Here is a 20,547-nt window from a genome sequence, read left to right as displayed (position 1 = left end):
CCACACACAGACCATATGTCAACTTTACCACAGGCCACACACAGACCACAGGTCAAACTCACCAAAGGCCACTCATATATCACAGGTCAAACTCACCACAGGCCACACAAAGACCACAGGTCAAAACTCACCACAGTTCAAACAAAGACCACAGGTCAAACTTACCACAGGCCACACACAGACCACAGGTCAAAGTCACCAAAGGCCATACACAGACCACAGGTCAAACTCACCACAGGTCACACACAGACCACAGGTCAAACTTACCCCCCCCCCCCCCCCCCACGCAGACCACTGGTAAAACTCACCTCAAGCCACACACAGACCACATGCCAAACTCACCACAGGCCACACATAGACCACATGTCAAACTCACCACAGGCCACACACAGACCACAGGTCAAACTCACCACAGGTCACACACAGACCACAGGTCAAACTCACCACAAGCGACACACAGCGTCAGACCGATCAGCTCATTCTTTATTCCCATACGCTTCAGCTCACTGTTTTTGATCACAATACCAAAGGTACCAGCCATGATTGGACCCTGTAAAAGATGACACGGTTAAAACTGCACACTACAAACTTTATAAGGTCTCTATCCACAGGATTCCTACAGAAGCAGAAACACTTTTAGTTTACAGGGTAATCAGAATTTTCAAAAGCACTAGGCAAATTGAGGTAGCTGACTTGTTTCTTGTGTTCATATTAACAAATGCAGTGCAAATGGAAAATAAAAATATAATCTAATATTAAAGAAATACATGCGCTCAAAGAACATAATAGTGAGAAGCTTTCAGCGTGCAAGACATGACACTGGACAATGTGTAAATGAGGACATATAAATTCTGTTCAAATGAGCCTTTCCTAGTGCTGCCCCAGAGGCTGTAGAAATTACGGTCAAATAAACCTTTCCTGGTACCTCCCAAAGGCTGTATACATTCTGGTCAAATGAGCATTTCCTGGTACTGCCTCAAAGGCTGTATACATTCTGGTCAAATGAGCCTTTCCTGGTACCCTCCCAGAGGCTGAATACATTCAGGTCAAATCAGCCTTTCCTGGTACTGCGCCAAAGGCTGTATACATTCTGGTCAAATGAGCCTTCCCCAGTACCATCATAGAGGCTGTATACATTCAGGTCAAATGAGCCTTTCCTTGTACGGTTCCAAAGGCTGTATACATTCTGGTCAAATGAGCCTTCCCCAGTACCATCTCAGAGGCTGTTTTCATTCTGGTCAAATGAGCCTTTCCTTGTACGGTACCAAAGGCTGTATACATTCTGGTCAAATGAGCCTTCCCCAGTACCATCTCAGAGGCTGTATACATTCAGGTCAAGTGAGCCTTTCCTTGTACGGTCCCAAAGGCTGTATACATTCTGGTCAAATGAGCCTTTCCTGGTACCACCCCAGAGGCTGTATACATTCAGGTCAAATGAGCCTTTCCTGGTACCCTCCCAGAGGCTGAATACATTCAGGTCAAATGAGCCTTTCCTCGTTCCGCCCCAAAGGCTGTATACATTCAGGTCAAATTAACCTTTCCTGGTACCGTCCCAGAGGCTATATACATTCAGGTCAAATAAGGCTTTCCTGGTTGCGCCCCAGAGGCTGTATACATTCAGGTCAAATGAGCCTTTCCTAGTACCATCATAGAGGCTGTATACATTCAGGTCAAATGAGCCTTTCCTGGTACCACCCCAGAGGCTATATACATTCAGGTCAAATGAGCCTTCCCCAGTACCATCATAGAGGCTGTATACATTCAGGTCAAATGAGCCTTTCCTGGTACCCTCCCACAGGCTGTATACATTCAGGTCAAATGAGCCTTTCCTGGTACTGCCCCAAAGGCTGTATACATTCTGGTCAAATGAGCCTTCCCCAGTACCATCTCAGAGGCTGTATACATTCAGGTCAAGTGAGCCTTTCCTGGTACCATCATAGAGGCTGTATACATTCTGGTCAAATGAGCCTTTCCTGGTACCACCCCAGAGGCTGTATACATTCTGGTCAAATCAGCCTTTCCTGGCACCATCCCAGAGGCTGTATACATACATTCAGGTCAAATGAGCCTTTCCTAGTACCGTCATAGAGGCTGTATACATTCAGGTCAAATAAGCCTTTCCTAGTACCGTCATAGAGGCTGTATACATTCTGGTCAATTGAGCCTTTCCTAGGTCCGTCTCAGAGGCTGTATACATTCAGGTCAAATAAGCCTTTCCTAGTACCGTCATAGAGGCTGTATACATTCTGGTCAAATCAGCCTTTCCTGGCACCCGACTGACCATTAGATCACCCTCTCGTACTCACCATCAAGGGGGAGACAAGCATGCTGGCGACCAGAATCACAGAACTGTTCTCCACAAGCCCCATACACGCTATCATACTGGAGAGACAAACACAGCAACCATTACAAACACTACATATAGCAGCTAGTAAACAATGTCAATCTGGTCAATACAAATTCAACTTATGCAAAAATTACGATTATGATTATGATAAGTTATGATTAAAAACATCACTTTCTGAATTAGTGCGATTCCTGCAATACCTGCTAATAGTCACATGAAGAATGTATATGTATATCCATGTAGATACAATGTACACAAACATGAACAAAGTATATAAACACATATGTCCATGTTGTTGAACAATGTTTATATATATACATATAGGTCCATGTACATGAACAATGTTTATATATATGTGTAGGTACATGTATAGTACATGAACAATGTTTATATTTACATGTAGGTCCATGTGTACACTGTATATGTAGGTCCATGTGCATGAACAACGTTTATATATATGTGTAGGTACATGTGCATGAACAACTTTCATATATACGCATAGGTCCATGTGCATGGACAATGTTTATACATACGTGTAGGTCCATGTGCATGAACAACGTTTATACATACGTGTAGGTCCATGTGCATGAACAACATTTATATATACGCATAGGTCCATGTGCATGAACAACGTTTACATATATGTGTAGGTATATGTACAGTACATGAACAATGTATATATATACGTCTAGGTCCATGTGTATGTGTAGGTCCACGTGCATGAACAATGTTTATATATATGTGAAGGTCCTTGTTCATGAACAATGTATATATATATATATATATATATATATATATATATATATATATATATATATATACACACACACACACACATATATATATATACACATTATATATATATATATATATATATATATATATATATATATATATATATATATATATGCAATTTGTCACCCATGACCATCTGTTGGCTTTTATGCAACAAGACAATGTAGTTTAAATATCTTTAGATCTACAAAGACTTTGTGAAAAGTCTACAAAGGAGTCAGCGAGTCTACAAAATAGTCAGTGAGTCAACAGTAACCAAATAAGACACACACATTATTTACATAAATCTGTAAATTTAGTTAACAAAAGAAAAAGACCGAGGAACTTGTAGAAGTTTTAGGCCTTCAGGTAGATTCATATTGAACAAGAATAGATGTTCTACTTAACTATAAATGATGTAGTTTATGTTACTATTAATTCAGGCAACAACACAGCAGAAGAACATAACATACAAGTGATATACACATGTAGTAGTTTAGAGATTTGTTTAACATCTTCATGAAGTCCACACCATAATAGTACACCAACCCTTGCTACATGTAGCTTATGATCCAATACCCACTGTTATAACATTTCAATGTGACAAAATGTCCATGTAGCAGATTACCAAACTGTTAAAACTAAACCCATACCTGGCTAAGACAATGAGAACGATGTAATCAAATGTTAGTCTAGAGTTGCCTTTGACGGATTCCACCACCTGCAGAACAAAAGGAGGGAGGCACTTTTAGAGCCACTTTCATAGTTTACAGCAAGTTTCTGACATTTACAGCCACTTTCAGACTTTAAGAGCCACTTTCTCATTTTTCCAGCCATTTTCAGACTTTTACAGCCACTTTCTTTCTCAGTAGGAGTTTAGCTGTGAAAAAAGACAACAATATTGTTTCTTATACCAAAATTTATAAGTGCAAGAACATACATGCACATTAGAATATCCTCTTGGTGGAATGTATGTGGGTAAAACATACACTGACAGGGAGATAACGGATATAGAAAGTTTTCCGTCAGCATGAATTTTACAAATAATAAAGTGGTGTGAAAGTCAGTATGAAAATAACAAGTACCATGATATTCATTATCACCATCAGTTAACACCATGTTGGTACCATGATGTGCATTATCACCGTCAGTTAACACCATGTTAGTACCATGATGTGCATTATCACCGTCAGTTAACACCATATTTGAACTGTGATATGCATTATCACCGTCAGTCAACACCATGTTAGTACCATGATATGCATTATCACCATCAGTTAACACCATGTTAGTACTGTGATATGCATTATCACCATCAGTTAACACAACGTTGGTACCATGTAATGTACTATGACCGTCAGTTAACACCATGTTGGTACCATGATACGCATTATCACCGTCAATTAACACAATGTTAGTACCATGATATGCATTATCACCGTTAGTTAACACCATATTAGTACCATGATGTGCATTATCACCATCAATTAACACCATATTAGTACCATGATGTGCATTATCACCGTCAGTTAACACCATGTTAGTACCATGAAATGCATTATCACCGTCAGTTAACACAATGTTAGTATGGGAGGTACATGTAAGAGTTAAATGGTGCTTGATCACAATTCATGTGAGGACTTGAGAAAAGCTGAAGGAGAGCTGTCACAGGCAGTCAACATTAAAAGTAATGCCAGAGGCGAACCATTACACACAGTATTACTGTGTGTTAAGACATACTGTCAGAGTTGGAATCACAAGATACATGTATACATCAAATGTGTTGTCAGTGAGATGTCACCGTGAGTTATCAGATCAGTCATTGAGATGTCACCGTGCACTACCAGGCCAGTCAGTGAGCTGTCACCGTGAGCTCCTCAGACCAGTCAGTGTGCTGTCACAGTGCATTACCAGACCAGTCAGTGAGATGTCACAGCGAGTTCCTCAGACCAGTCAGAGTGCTGTCACAGAGCATTACCAGACCAGTCAGTGTGCTGTCACAGAGCATTACCTGATGAGTCAGTGAGATGTCACACCGAGTTACCAGAGCAGTCAGTGAGATGTCACATTGAGTTACCAGATCAGTTAGTGAGATGTTACCATGAATTACCAGGCCAGTAAGTGAGCTACCACCGTCAGTTACCACACCAGTCAGTGTGCTATCAGAGTTTGATACCATGCCTGTCAGTGAGATGTCACCATGCATTACCAGACCACTCAGTGTGCTATCACAGTGTCATACCAGACCAGTCAGTGGGATGTCACCCTGCATTACCAGGCCAGTCAGTGAGCTGTAACAGCGTGCTACCAGACCAGTCAGTGAGATGTCATAATGTGTTACCAGGCCAGAATGTGATCTGTCACACTGTGCTTGCAGGCTGGCCCGTAAGCTGCCACAGTATGTTAACAGACCAGTCAGTGAGATGTCACATTGAGTTACCAGAGCAGTCAGTGAGATGTCACATTGAGTTACCAGAGCAATCAGTGAGATGTCACATTGAGTTACCAGAGCAGTCAGTGAGATGTCACAATATGTTACCAGACCAGTCAGTGAGATGGCACCCTGAGTTAACAGACCAGTTAGTGAGATGTTACACTTAGTTACCAGACCAGTCTGTGAGATGTCACATCCAGTTAACAGGCCAGTCAGTGAGATGTCACACTGAGTTAACAGACCAGTCAGTGTTCTGTTACTGTGTGTTACCAGACCAGACAGTGAGCTGTCACAGTGAGTTACCAGACCAGTCAGGGAGCTGTCATAGTGAGTTACCAGACCAGTCAGTGTGCTGTTACTGTGTGTTACCAGACCAGTCAGTGAGCTGTCACAGTGAGTTACCAGACCAGTCAGGGAGCTGTCATAGTGAGTTACCAGACCAGTCAGTGAGATATCACAGTGAGTTAGTCAGTGAGATGCCAGTGAGTGATCAGACCAGTCAGTGTGCTGTCACAGTGCATTACCAGGCCAGTCAGTAAAATGTCACAGTGTGTTACCAGGCCAGTCAGTCTGCTGTCACAGTGTGTTACTATGCCAGTCAGTGAGATGTCACAGAGAGTAACCCGGCCAGTCGATATGCTGTCACAGAGTGTTACCAGGCCAGTCGGTGAGCTGTGACAGTGGGTTACCATCCAGTCATCAGGCCAGTCAGTGTGATGTCACAGTGAGTCATCAGGCCAGTCGGTGTGATGTCACAGTGAGTCATCAGGCCAGTCGGTGTGATGTCACAGTGAGTCATCAGGCCAGTCGGTGTGATGTCACAGTGAGTCATCAGGCCAGTCGGTGTGATGTCACAGTGAGTCATCAGGCCAGTCGATGTGATACATAGATTCTCACACCCTATAAATAAATGAGACATACTATCCATGTCAGTTTTTCGAGTTGACAATTAGCAGAGGTTAGGTCCCTTGCCAGAATCACTGGACTCTGATGTAAATCAACTTACTTCAGCAACAAGCAGTCTGGACTTGATAGACTTTCGAAATTCTTCCATTGACCTGCAAGTGGCATATAAAGACATTGAATATGGTAGGCAGTCACTGCAATCATCATCACACCTGAATACATCAGTGTAGAAATTACTTTCCCACACAGAAATATTAATGAAAATACTGGCACGAGTGAGTCTTAAATTTAAGGCTATAATAGGGTGCCTAACCACTTCTATCCATAACACCTTTCCAGTCAAGAGTTTGAAAAAGGCCTATTTGATTTCAAATCAAATCAACGTTTACCACAACGTTTACCACAAATAAATTACCACTGAATTGCAGAAAACAAAGCATCATGCATTATCCAGAAGAAACACACCTGCTGTAATTCTTCAACCTTTTTGCATGTTTGCAAGAGGTTTACTCAAACACGTTTTGAGGGCATTATTCTATGTACACTTTAAAGTTACACTTCTTGTGAAGCTCTCAAATTGCCCAACCCTACCAACATAGTTTTGTCTGAAGTCAAAATACATACATGTAGGTTCAAAAATCACATGGAAATTTGATCTTTGATATCCTTGCCTGAGACTGAGGCAATGAGGCAATACATGCTATCAAATTTACCCTTCATTTTCTTCTTTGGTTGATTCCATAGCAGATGACAAGCTTTCCTCTTCATCATCATCGGCCTTACAATAGTAGGTGGCTGGAAACATGCTGCTCCAGAAAGACATACAAAAACAATGGACACTCTGCATGAAGAAAACAACCAGTAATTTGTATGGTACTCTATGAACTTTCACATTTAAGCTGTAAAGTCCACTAAAATATTTAAGACCATCTGTCTTAAAACAAAGCAAGCCAGATGAATTACAGCATGATTTTTAAAAGCGTACATACCATCTTTTACTAGTATGTGCCCGTATGTATGTATTTAAGCTGTGCCCGGTTTCCACCCACCATAATGCTGGTCGCCGTCGTATAAGTGAAATATTCTTGAGTACGGCGTAAAACACCAATCAAAAAAAAAAACAAAAAAACAATCAATTCCATCCGTACTTTTAGAAATGATCATGTGTGACCTTCTCTATTAGACTGTCATACTGACACCTATCCTCCTGTTTTATATACCCTCCCCCTAAATAAAGAAAATGCCACGTTTAATTTAATTAAAAAATCATGCTGTTTTGACAGCCAAAGTAGTGCCACCAATACAAGCCAGCAGTTGTCCAGCCACGAGCCAGAAGCTCCTGACTAGACAGTCAGGTACCTTGTTAACCGCTAAATGGTCATAACTCATACTGGCTGCAGGTCAGCAGGCCTATGCTAATTTCCAGCTCTGCTGTTACCTACAACAAACATTTTTTAAATCACGGCCTGACTAAAGAGTGCGAACAGACAACACTAAAATTTTATTGACAAAAACACATAATTCGGTATTTTATGAACTAAATATTGTGCTTCACAGTAACGATACCTACTCGATGCCTGGTTTACATATCCAAACAGAAGAAAACCTTACCCAGATGCTAGAACGCACTTTGGCAGTACACTCTAAAACTGGATCTGCATGTTTTTTGGTAAATTGGTGACAGTTTTCACCACCTCAGATATGCCCCAAACAAGTGAAATGGACCACAAGACTTACCTTAGAGAGCTGTTATTCACACTGCCCACGCCTAACTTTGTCAACTGCTCGAGTATCTTTTCACAGTTTGTTCCATAGTCTATCATAAAGGTTACCTTAGGAAAGAAAACACCAAAATGACTGCTGACTACAAGGCAACCAAACACAAGTCTTGGAATATAGATATACATCTAGCAGCAACAGGTGACCAGCTTTAATCATTCGTCTTCACTGAAATTATCAAAGTGATTTCCTATATTTATTGGTAGTTTACCAACACCTTATCCTTCCCACTGGCACAGACGGCAGCTGACACAATTACTTAACAAAACCTAAGTACTGTTATCAGACTTATACGTGCCAATATTAAATACAAAACAAAGTGGCAAGTGAAAGATAAAATACTGACAATGGCATGAAAATCAACATACCTGCCTTAACATTCCATCCTCAGAAGTTCTCCAAAATAGATCTTCTACCTTGTGCATAGACAAGACTTCACTAATGGTCTGAAAAAAAAAAACACACAATTTTACCAAGTTTCAAAAATACTTAGATTTGGTAGCAAAACTACCAAGAGCTCACCTGTAGGAGACACATAAATGCAAAACTTTAACTCAAAACATAAAATACTGAAGTCATGAATTTTGTAATTTATGATAAATGGTACATGTATGCTCACAGAGTATCAGAGAAGAAACATCCCCCTCGTGTCACTGTGCTTTATATGCACTTCAGGTTAATAAATGCTGCACATTTCAAAATACCACCCCTAACCTGTTATTTATCACTGATTCTATTTCACAATACACTAAGTCAGGAATCTGGTAATTTACGATGCTAAATATGCACAGGGAGAATCAACAATGAAACACCCCCTTCACGTCTTTGTGTTCTACGTGGATGTACACCCTGAGATCAATACCTGTACATGCCGTACTTTTTAAATTACCACTCCTAACATTTTCTTTATTAACATGACTTCTAACACAATACAATAAGCCATGGATTTTGTATTTTATGGTAATTAATATGCACACAGTGAATCAACGATGCAATATCACCCTCATGTGTATTGTACTCTACATGTGAGGAAAACCAGAGCTCTATAAATGCAGTTCTTTTTAAGATATGTCGGGCTATGTATAGATTTTACCAAACCAATAAACACAGGACGAGTTGTACCAATTTATACATGGCGTTATTCATATACAAACACAGTACGAGTTGAACCAATCTATACATGGTGTTATTCATATACAAACACAGGACGAATTGTACCAACCTATACATGGTGTTATTCATATACAAACACAGGAAGAGTTGTACCAATCTATACATGGTGTAATTCATATACAAACACAAGACGAGTTGTACCAATCTATACATGGTGTTATTCATATACAAACACAGGACGAGTTGTACCAATCTATACATGGTGTTATTCATGTATAAACACAGATCGAGTTGAACCAATCTGTACATGGTGTTATTCATATACAAACACAGGACGAGTTGTACCAATCTATACATGGCGTTATTCATATACAAACACAGGACGAGTTGTGCCAATCTATACATGGTGTTATTCATATACAAACACAGGAAGAGCTGTACCAATCTATACGTGGTGTTATTCATATATAAACACAGGACGAATAGAACCAATCTATACATGGCCTTATTCATATACAAACACAGGAAGAGTTGAGCCAATCTATACATGGCGTTATTCATATACAAACACAGGACGAGTTGTACCAATCTATACATGGTGTTATTCATATACAAACACAGGACGAGTTGAGCCAATCTATACATGGCGTTATTCATATACAAACACAGGACGAGTTGTACCAATCTATACATGGCGTTATTCATATACAAACACAGGACGAGTTGTACCAACCTATACATGGTGTTATTCATATATAAACACAGGACGAGTTGAACCGATCTATATATGGTGTTATTCATATGAACTTTTAAGGGGACAGAGGGAGCCATCCAGTTTGAATGTCCAGATTTAATATACGATGATGGGAGCCGTTGTTTTTAAGATACCATCTGTAAAAACTTGTTGAACATTGCTAAAATTTTCCTGTTATTAGATGCCAATGTCAACACTAGGGGTATGCGATTAGTATTATGCGTCATTGTCAAAATTAAGAAGGAATACCAGTACACACAAATGTCACACAGATAAAGCACTTTGTTAATTTATATGCTACAGCTGAATGTGTGATCTATTTGATACTCGTTCAAAATGAAATCAGAAATCTATTTAGTATGAGTATGATGGGATCTTCTAACACAACATACATATACGTGTAGTTCAGGTGTGGAAATGGTGTGGATATGACTCAAGGTTTTTCTTACTCAAGTACTCATTACCCAAAACTGAACATGTTGAAGAGGATTATAGAATAGTAATAATGTTCCTCATTTCAACCTACAATGATAACCCCATCTATCTTATTCACTTTCCTTACTATTGTACTGGGAAAACTTTCTTGGATTAAACTGACAGTACCATCAACAGACATGAGCGCCAAAGACTTCCCTTACACCGACTTGTAGAACCACATATTCAAATCTGATTTTCTTTTTTTTTTAATGCTGCATTTTTTTTACTGTATTTCAGCAACTGTAAGTTGCACTTTACTTAATAGTGAAAGAACATAAAGATACATATACAACACCAAGTATGGCAAAGAGTTTATATACCTCACACACAAAGATACATGTACAACACCAAGCCTGGCGAAGAGTTTATATACCTCGCACTTAAAGATACATGTACAACACCAAGCCTGGCAAAGAGCTTATATACCTTGCACATAAAGATACATGTACAACACCAAGCCTGGCAAAGAGCTTATATACCTCGCACATAAAGATACATATACAACACCAAGCCTGGCAAAGAGCTTATATACCTCGCACATAAAGATACATGTACAACACCAAGCCTGGCGAAGAGTTTATACCTCGCACATAAAGATACATGTACAACACCAAGCCTGGCGAAGAGTTTATATACCTCGCATATAAAGATACATGTACAACACCAAGCCTGGCAAAGAGCTTATATACCTCACACATAAAGATACATGTACAACACCAAGCCTGGCAAAGAGCTTATATACCTCGCACATAAAGATACATGTACAACACCAAGCCTGGCAAAGAGCTTATATACCTCGCACATAAAGATACATGTACAACACCAAGCCTGGCGAAGAGTTTATACCTCGCACATAAAGATACATGTACAACACCAAGCCTGGCGAAGAGTTTATATACCTCGCACATAAAGATACATGTACAACACCAAGCCTGGCAAAGAGCTTATATACCTCGCACATAAAGATACATGTACAACACCAAGCCTGGCAAAGAGTTTATATACCTCGCACATAAAGATACATGTACAACACCAAGCCTGGCAAAGAGCTTATATACCTCGCACATAAAGATACATGTCCAACACCAAGCCTGGCGAAGAGTTTATATACCTCGCACATAAAGATACACTTACAACACCAAGCCTGGCAAAGAGTTTATATACCTCGCACATAAAGATACATGTACAACACCAAGCATACCTCGCACATAAAGATACATGTACAACACCAAGCCTGGCAAAGAGTTTATATACCTCACACATAAAGATACATGTCCAACACCAAGCCTGGCAAAGAGCTTATATACCTCACACATAAAGATACATGTCCAACACCAAGCCTGGCAAAGAGCTTATATACCTCGCACATAAAGATACATGTACAACACCAAGCCTGGCAAAGAGTTTATACACCTCGCACATAAAGATACATGTACAACACCAAGCCTGGCAAAGAGCTTATATACCTCGCACATAAAGATACATGTCCAACACCAAGCCTGGCAAAGAGCTTATATACCTCGCACATAATACATGTCCAACACCAAGCCCTGCAAAGAGTTTATATACCTCACACATAAAGATACACTTACAACACCAAGCCTGGCAAAGAGTTTATACCTCGCACATAAAGATACATGTACAACACCAAGCCTGGCAAAGAGCTTATATACCTCGCACATAAAGATACATGTACAACACCAAGCCTGGCAAAGAGTTTATACCTCGCACATAAAGATACATGTACAACACCAAGCCTGGCAAAGAGTTTATATACCTCATACACAAAGATACATGTACAACACCAAGCCTGGCAAAGAGCTTATATACCTCGCACATAAAGATACATGTACAACACCAAGCCTGGCAAAGAGCTTATATACCTTGCACATAAAGATACATGTACAACACCAAGCCTGGCAAAGAGTTTATATACCTCGTACATAAAGATACATGTACAACACCAAGCCTGGCAAAGAGCTTATATACCTCGCACACAAAGATACATGTACAACACCAAGCCTGGCAAAGAGCTTATATACCTTGCACATAAAGATACATGTACAACACCAAGCCTGGCAAAGAGTTTATATACCTCGCACATAAAGATACATGTACAACACCAAGCCTGGCAAAGAGCTTATATACCTCGCACATAAAGATACATGTACAACACCAAGCCTGGCAAAGAGTTTATATACCTCGCACATAAAGATACATGTACAACACCAAGCCTGGCAAGGAGTTTATGCCTCGCACATAAAGATACACTTACAACACCAAGCCTGGCAAAGAGTTTATATACCTCACATTTGTTCATCAAACTAAAACATGATTCTTGTGATAGCCTTTGAGGGGCATTATCAAATAAACATAATATATTTCATAAATTTATACCATATTTGCCTGGATTTAGACTGTGCTACAACAGAAGTTTTACAACCACAAAGTATTTGCATGGCCAGGATTAATGCAGTTCTCTGTATAGAAGAAATTGGCAAGATTCATAATTGTGACTCGCAAGACAGCATTTCAAAGGACAGGACAACACTTAGCCATAACATATAGATAGAACATATTTCAGTCAAAAGCAGGATATTCATGCTTTCTAAAAAGTATCATACTTTATTATTTTAATGAGGTTTCCCCGAGTAACATGTAGAACAAAATGACAACACTGCACAAATGGTTGATGTGAATGGAGGCAGCAATCTTCAGAATTTTATCCAATGAAATACGTTGCTGTCAGATTGCAGGGCCTAAGCTGTGAGGTGGCCTGTGCCCATTCACTCCATGTGACATGATAACACAGATACGGCAGAGCTACAGGATACGACATTATTCTGACATCGTTTACAATGATTTAGTAACGTGTAGATGAAGGGCCATTTCACCAAGTGTTGCAGTGCAGGTCTGTATCATCTACAGACCACCACAGACGTAAAATCAGTTGATTTACAAGCCATGTAATATTCAACGACAGTATCACAATTAACTCTTGTCAGACGATAGCATACTGTAGCCGCCCAAACTGCATTCATCTCCCCACATACATTTTTTGTCGTTCATTTTAACGATTAGCCAGCAGTTTCTAAATAACAAATATCAAAGACAGTGCTAAATTAATTAGGGATGCTGAAGGTTTATGGGAATGAGAAGACGACATCTCATGGGGCAACACTTAAAATTAATTAATATTTTCTGAATTTATTACAACTGAAAAAAATTTTAATTTATAAAATACCGTAAAATTACTGAAATGCCGTGTTCAAGCCTAGGTGATAACTAGTGCTGCTTTCATCTTACAAGCCACCGTTAGAAAACTGAAGCATAAAATCCGGGGACAGTTGAGTGCCTAGATCAGCCTCAGTGGTGTTAGATTTACCAGAACTGATCATGAATCTAGCTGTACAACAATCCTGTTGTAATTTTGTAAACATTTAACAGGGGTCAAAATCACCAGCACAACCCGTCCGAAGGCCAAGATCCTGAACCAGGAATAGACCTACCCCTGCAGCGTATCTGCAGCTAGGTTATTTAAACAGGAAACTCCTGGAGTTCCTTGTAAATGCTATAGTAGGCCTATTGTTTCAATAGTTCAAGCAGTGGAAGAAATATTCTTCCAGTATGTCCAATTTCTGAGAAAACTATATTTATCACGCCGTAGACTCCACTCTGACTATTATATGGAAAATAACTTCGACATAAGAGAGCTAAAGTAAACGTGACATCACCTTCCTCTCGATAGTGACGACGAGCTGAGGCTGTGTCAAGACAAAACTTTTACTGGGTTGAAAAAAATCCATAAAATATTTAATATTGGTTCAAGACACTTTGAATGGTAGTCTTTTAGTGGACGTTAGTCAGGTGCTGTCTTTCATTCTAAGGTGAACATACTTTTCCATCTGAGGAACACAGCCTTTGCTGCAACAGTGATGCCAGCTGACAGGGTAGAGATATACATTTCAGTCACATATGACAATTAAAACTTTACATGAAAATTTACACCCACAAGAGAACCTTGTTTCTTAAAATGTACTTATTTGATTTTGTTCAGAACAAATGAAATATTACCTAGTGATATAAATGAAACCAGAAAAACCAGAGTGATTTTCGTTGCCAGAGCCAACTTAATTGGTGTACTGGTAGAAGATAAGTGATATCCTTTGTTCTTATTGTATGCCCACTTCCTCATGTCTAACAGTCGTGTCGACCACTTACTACCATAACTTGCTGCCACCAAATCCCCCACACTTCCTCAGCTCTAACAGTCGTATCAACCACTTGCTCCCATCAAAACCTTCACACTTCCTCAGCTCTAACAGTCATATCAACCACTTGCTGCTATCAAATCCCCCACACTTCCTCAGCTCTAACAGTCATATCAACCACTTGCTCCCATCAAATCCTTCACACTTCCTCAGCTCTAACAGTCATGTCCACCACTTACTGCCACCAAATCCCCCACACTTCCTCAGCTCTAACAGTCGTATCAATCACTTGCTCCCATCAAAACCTTCACACTTCCTCAGCTCTAACAGTCATATCAACCACTTGCTCCCATCAAATCCTTCACACTTCCTCAGCTATAACACTCGTATCAACCACTTGCTCCCATCAAAACCTTCACACTTCCTCAGCTCTAACAGTCGTATCAACCACTTGCTCCCATCAAAACCTTCACACTTCCTCAGCTCTAACAGTCATATCAACCACTTGCTCCCATCAAATCCCCCACACTTCCTCAGCTCTAACAGTCATGTCCACCACTTGCTCCCATCAAAACCTTCACACTTCCTCAGCTCTAACAGTCATATCAACCACTTGCTGCTATCAAATCTTTCACACTTCCTCAGCTCTAACAGTCGTATCAACCACTTGCTCCCATCAAAACCTTCACACTTCCTCAGCTCTAACAGTCATATCAACCACTTGCTGCTATCAAATCCCCCACACTTCCTCAGCTCTAACAGTCATATCAACCACTTGCTCCCATCAAATCCTTCACACTTCCTCAGCTCTAACACTCGTATCAACCACTTGCTGCCATCAAAAACCTCCATGTTTTCTCAGCTCTAACAGTCGTATCAACCACTTACTGCCATCAAAACCTTCACACTTCCTCAGCTCTAAAAGTCATGTCCACCACTTGCTGCCATCAAAATCCCCACACTTCCTCAGCTCTAAAAGTCATATCAACCACTTACTGCCATCAAAACCTTCACACTTCCTCAGCTCTAACAGTCATATCGACCACTTACTGCCATCAAAACCTTCACACTTCCTCAGCTCTAACAGTCGTATCGAAAACTTACTGCCATCAAAATCCCCACACTTCCTCAGCTCTAACAGTCATATCAACCACTTACTGCCATCAAAACCTTCACACTTCCTCAGCTCTAAAAGTCATGTCCACCACTTGCTGCCATCAAAATCCCCACACTTCCTCAGCTCTAAAAGTCATATCAACCACTTACTGCCATCAAAACCTTCACACTTCCTCAGCTCTAACAGTCGTATCGACCACTTACTGCCATCAAAACCTTCACACTTCCTCAGCTCTAACAGTCGTATCGAAAACTTACTGCCATCAAAATCCCCACACTTCCTCAGCTCTAACAGTCGTATCAACCACTTACTGCCATCAAAACCTTCACACTTCCTCAGCTCTAACAGTCGTATCAACCACTTACTGCCATCAAAACCTTCACACTTCCTCAGCTCTAACAGTCGTATCAACCACTTACTGCCATCAAAACCTTCACACTTCCTCAGCTCTAAAAGTCATGTCCACCACTTGCTGCCATCAAAATCCCCACACTTCCTCAGCTCTAACAGTCGTATCAACCACTTACTGCCATCAAAACCTTCACACTTCCTCAGCTCTAACAGTCGTATCAACCACTTACTGCTATCAAAATCCCCACACTTCCTCAGCTCTAACAGTCATATCAACCACTTACTGCCATCAAAATCCCCACACTTCCTCAGCTCTAACAGTCGTATCAACCACTCACTGCCATCAAAATCCCCACACTTCCTCAGCTCTAACAGTCGTATCAACCACTTACTGCCATCAAAATCCCCACACTTCCTCAGCTCTAACAGTCATATCAACCACTTGCTCCCATCAAAACCTCCACACTTCCTCAGCTCTAACAGTCATGTCCACCACTTACTGCCATCAAATCACCCACACTTCCTCAGCTCTAACAGTCATATCAACCACTTCCTGCCATCAAATCCCCCACACTTCCTCAGCTCAAATAGTCATGTCCACCACTTACTGCCATCAAATCCCCCACACTTCCTCATCTCTAACAGTCATGTCCACCACTTACTGCCATCAAATCCCCCACACTTCCTCAGCTCAAACAGTCATGTCCACCACTTGCTGCCATCAAATCCCCCACACTTCCTCAGCTCTAACAGTCATGTCCACCACTTGCTGCCATCAAATCCCCCACACTTCCTCAGCTCTAACAGTCATGTCCACCACTTGCTCCCATCAAAACCTCCACACTTCCTCAGCTCTAACAGTCATGTCCACCACTTACTGTCATCAAATCCCCCACACTTCCTCAGCTCTAACAGTCATGTCCACCACTTGCTGCCATCAAATCCCCCACACTTCCTCAGCTCTAACAGTCATGTCCACCACTTGCTCCCATCAAAACCTCCACACTTCCTCAGCTCTAACAGTCATGTCCACCACTTACTGTCATCAAATCCCCCACACTTCCTCAGCTCTAACAGTCATGTCCACCACTTGCTGCCATCAAATCCCCCACACTTCCTCAGCTCTAACGGTCATGTCCACCACTTACTGCCATCAAATCCCCCACACTTCCTCAGCTCTAACAGTCATGTCCACCACTTACTGCCATCAAATCCCCCACACTTCCTCAGCTCTAACGGTCATGTCTACCACTTACTGCCATCAAATCCCCCACACTTCCTCAGCTCTAACGGTCGTGCTGACCACTTACTGCCATCAAAATCCCCACACTTTCTAGGCTCTAACAGTCATGTCCACCACTTACTGCCATCAAAACCTCGACACTTCCTCAGCTCTAACAGTCGTATCAACCACTTACTGCCATCAAAATCCCCACACTTCCTCAGCTCTAACAGTCGCGCTGACCACTTACTGCCATCAAAATCCTCACACTTCCTCAGCTCTAACGGTCGCGCTGACCTCTTACTGCCATCAAAATCCCCACACTTCCTCAGCTCTAACGGTTGCGCTGACCACTTACTGCCATCAAAATCTCCACACTTTCTAGGCTCTAACCCTAACTGGGACAGTTTTATGTGATCAACTTAGAGGGAACAATTTGTTTTCCTCCATCCCTTGGTGGCTGACTGAGCTAGCTGCATGTGACTTGTGTTAGCAAACTTATTGAATCATTCACTACTACGGTTGATGGTTCAAATCCACAACACAATGCACTGTCTGGCTGTAGGTGTTAATCAGGTGATTTGTCAGGTAAATTTAAAAGAGTTTTCGTGGAGTGTTTGAATAGGGCTTACTGTGAACGTAGTTTATCTCCTTCCAACTGCAGGGCACATGGTTTTACTTAGAGTCATGTATATGATAATTTAGCCTTGAAAACACTCCAACTCCTTTTCCCATATTGGCCTGGTGCCATTGGAGTCTCAATGCCAACAGTGTTAATTTCGTACTCAATGAATGTCCAGGCCGATTTTCTCTCTGTTTTGTGCAAATACATAACACCAACATAAAGACCTGCTTTCTGCACCCAATGCACCACCATCATACATCCCTACCAATTTTAGAATATTTATTACAGCCATGAGGACTTCTACGGCAAACACACCACTTCCGCCATCTTGAGCAGCTCTGCACATGTCCTGCTTCACATATATAGTGGAGCAGTGGGAAGATGGCGGTAACTGCCAAGGCGTGTGTGCGATGGATGCCTTCATGGCTATAATAAATCTATTCTAAAATGAGTAGGAACATATTGTGACGGTGTGGTGAGTGCGGAAAGCAGGTCTTTATGTTAGTGTATTTTATTTGCAGAAGACTTGCACAATAACAGAGAATCAGCCAGGACCTTCGATGAGCACGGAATTAACACCTTTACCGTCGACACTCCAACGACACTAGGCCATTATATGAAAAGGTGGTGGAGTCATAAGGGGCTAATGTTTATTCATTTTTAATAATTACAATACGTAACACTGGGTAGATATCCCGTCATCAAATGTTTTCTTGCCCTAGCTGAATCCAGACAAAAGTAACCTTTCACCTCTGCTGTTAACTTGACAGTTCCCCCGTAATCATCCACACTGGCTGTACGGTCATAGTCAGGGTGCAGTTCTTTCTCAGTCGTCAACGTGTCCTTTTCACTAATCTCAACTTTGTTTTCTTGCCGATCAGCCACTTCCTTCTCTGTGTGCTTCCCCTCATCCGTCGAATCCCCCAGGAGAAAAGTGACTTGTTTGTTGTTATTACCGCCATCATCATTTAGAGGTATAAGCGTGTCGGTATTGTTATCAACCTTCACATCACCCTCAGCCGTTCTCACAATCTTAAGCTCCGTGTTATTTTGGATCTCACCACTCTTTGAGCTTTTGTTTTCGTTCGCTGAGCGTGCACTGTCTGTACAGTGCACTTCATCTACTTTCGTAGAGGCAGATGAGTCTGTCTTGGCGTCGCCATGTTCACTTTCAGTTTCAGTTTTGTTCGATTGGGTCTCACTCTCCGACTCAGATCCGGAAGAAGAATTTGCTGGCGCAAGTTTTGTAGCACCATTGTCAGAATCATCTGGCTCGTCCTGAGCAGTGTCAGCTTTTGCAATCGATTCCTCTTCCGAAGTCAGTTCAGAAGACAAGGATTTGTCTTCTGCTTCGTTACTTGGAGAGCTTGGTTTTGGCTCTTTTTTGGCTGCAAAAGTTATCAAGACGAACACGGAAGCCATACTTAGTGATGTGGTTGTTGAAAGGGTTGTTAATAAAATGCGCACCTAGCTTGGATGCGTCTCTACGGAAACGGACTTTTGAGACATTTAAGTTATATTATGGAGCTATGCTGTTATTATAGCTTCTATAAAGTTAAAAATATTTAACAAATTCGTATTTAACCATGTTTTTTGGACCAATAAATTGTCTGTGTTTACTGAATTTAAGTGTGATGCTAAGTTTTTTGTTACCGAGGAAAATTTTTTTGCCCACCAATGCTTTCCTTCACTGCCAATCTCAGTATATCTATGATCCACCTGCCAGTACATTTAACCCGATATGTCCAGTACATTTACCCCACCTGTTCACCCCCACCTGTCCAATACCTTTGCCCGACCTGTCAAGTTCAATTAATCTACAAGTGACAACAAAAAAAACAAAAGTATAAGGGAATATAGTTTAATGGTGTTGGGAAAAAATATATATACATTGGCTGTTGATGTAGGCCTATCAATGCATTGACTGTGCTCATAGATGTATCAGTGCATTGATTGTACACATAGGCTCTATCAAAGCATTGACTGTACAAGTAGGTCTATCAATGCCACTGACTTTGCCCATGGATCTGTCAATGCACTGACTTTGCCCATAGATCTATCAATGCATTGACTGTACAAGTAGGTCTATCAATGCACTGACTTTGCCCATAGATCTATCAATGCATTGACTGTACACGTAGGCCTATCAATGCACTAACTGTACATGTAGGCCTATCAATGCACTAACTGTACATGTAGGCCTATCAATGCATTGACTGTACACGTGGGCCTATCAGTGCATTGACTGTACAACGCATGCCTATCAATACACTGACTGTACACGTAGGCCTATCAATGCATTTACTGTACACCTAGTTCTATCAGTGAACCAACAAAAACTAGCATAAAGGAAAGAAAGAAGAAAAAGGGATGGGTGGGAGGCAGAAAATAAGAGGCTGACAGGCCAGAGCTAGGCCACAGTAGAAGTTTCATTATT

At 41.0% G+C, this 20,547-nt stretch overlaps 2 protein-coding genes across 2 annotated transcripts in view; one reads left to right on the top strand and one right to left on the bottom strand.

Annotated features, from left to right (window-relative positions):
• LOC135481265 (uncharacterized) overlaps window positions 1-19,532 on the bottom strand; it is a 65,422-nt gene extending 45,890 nt beyond the window's left edge. Inside the window, exons 1-8 of the mRNA XM_064761113.1 lie at window positions 18,861-19,532; window positions 8,609-8,686; window positions 8,199-8,293; window positions 7,175-7,267; window positions 6,562-6,613; window positions 3,775-3,842; window positions 2,307-2,382; window positions 445-550 (exon numbers count right to left, since the gene is read on the bottom strand). Of these exons, the coding sequence (XP_064617183.1) occupies window positions 445-550; window positions 2,307-2,382; window positions 3,775-3,842; window positions 6,562-6,613; window positions 7,175-7,267; window positions 8,199-8,293; window positions 8,609-8,686; window positions 18,861-19,532 (1,240 nt within the window). The remainder of the gene's footprint in view (window positions 1-444; window positions 551-2,306; window positions 2,383-3,774; window positions 3,843-6,561; window positions 6,614-7,174; window positions 7,268-8,198; window positions 8,294-8,608; window positions 8,687-18,860) is intronic.
• LOC135481244 (sporozoite surface protein 2-like) lies at window positions 14,764-16,256 on the top strand. The gene has a single exon (XM_064761086.1). The coding sequence runs from the start codon at window positions 14,764-14,766 to the stop codon at window positions 15,661-15,663; it is 900 nt and encodes a 299-aa protein (XP_064617156.1). The 3' UTR covers window positions 15,664-16,256.
• Window positions 19,533-20,547: the final 1,015 nt, after the last annotated feature.

Source organism: Liolophura sinensis, unplaced genomic scaffold (assembly GCF_032854445.1).
Source record: "Liolophura sinensis isolate JHLJ2023 unplaced genomic scaffold, CUHK_Ljap_v2 scaffold_14, whole genome shotgun sequence".
NCBI lineage: Eukaryota > Metazoa > Mollusca > Polyplacophora > Chitonida > Chitonidae > Liolophura > Liolophura sinensis.
Note: the sequence above shows the minus strand (reverse complement) of the source record. Positions and strands in the feature narration are given on the sequence as shown.

Bases quoted from the DNA above. Each gene is read 5' to 3' on its own strand.
- LOC135481244 (XM_064761086.1), top strand. From the start codon at position 14,764: ATGCCCACTTCCTCATGTCTAACAGTCGTGTCGACCACTTACTACCAT.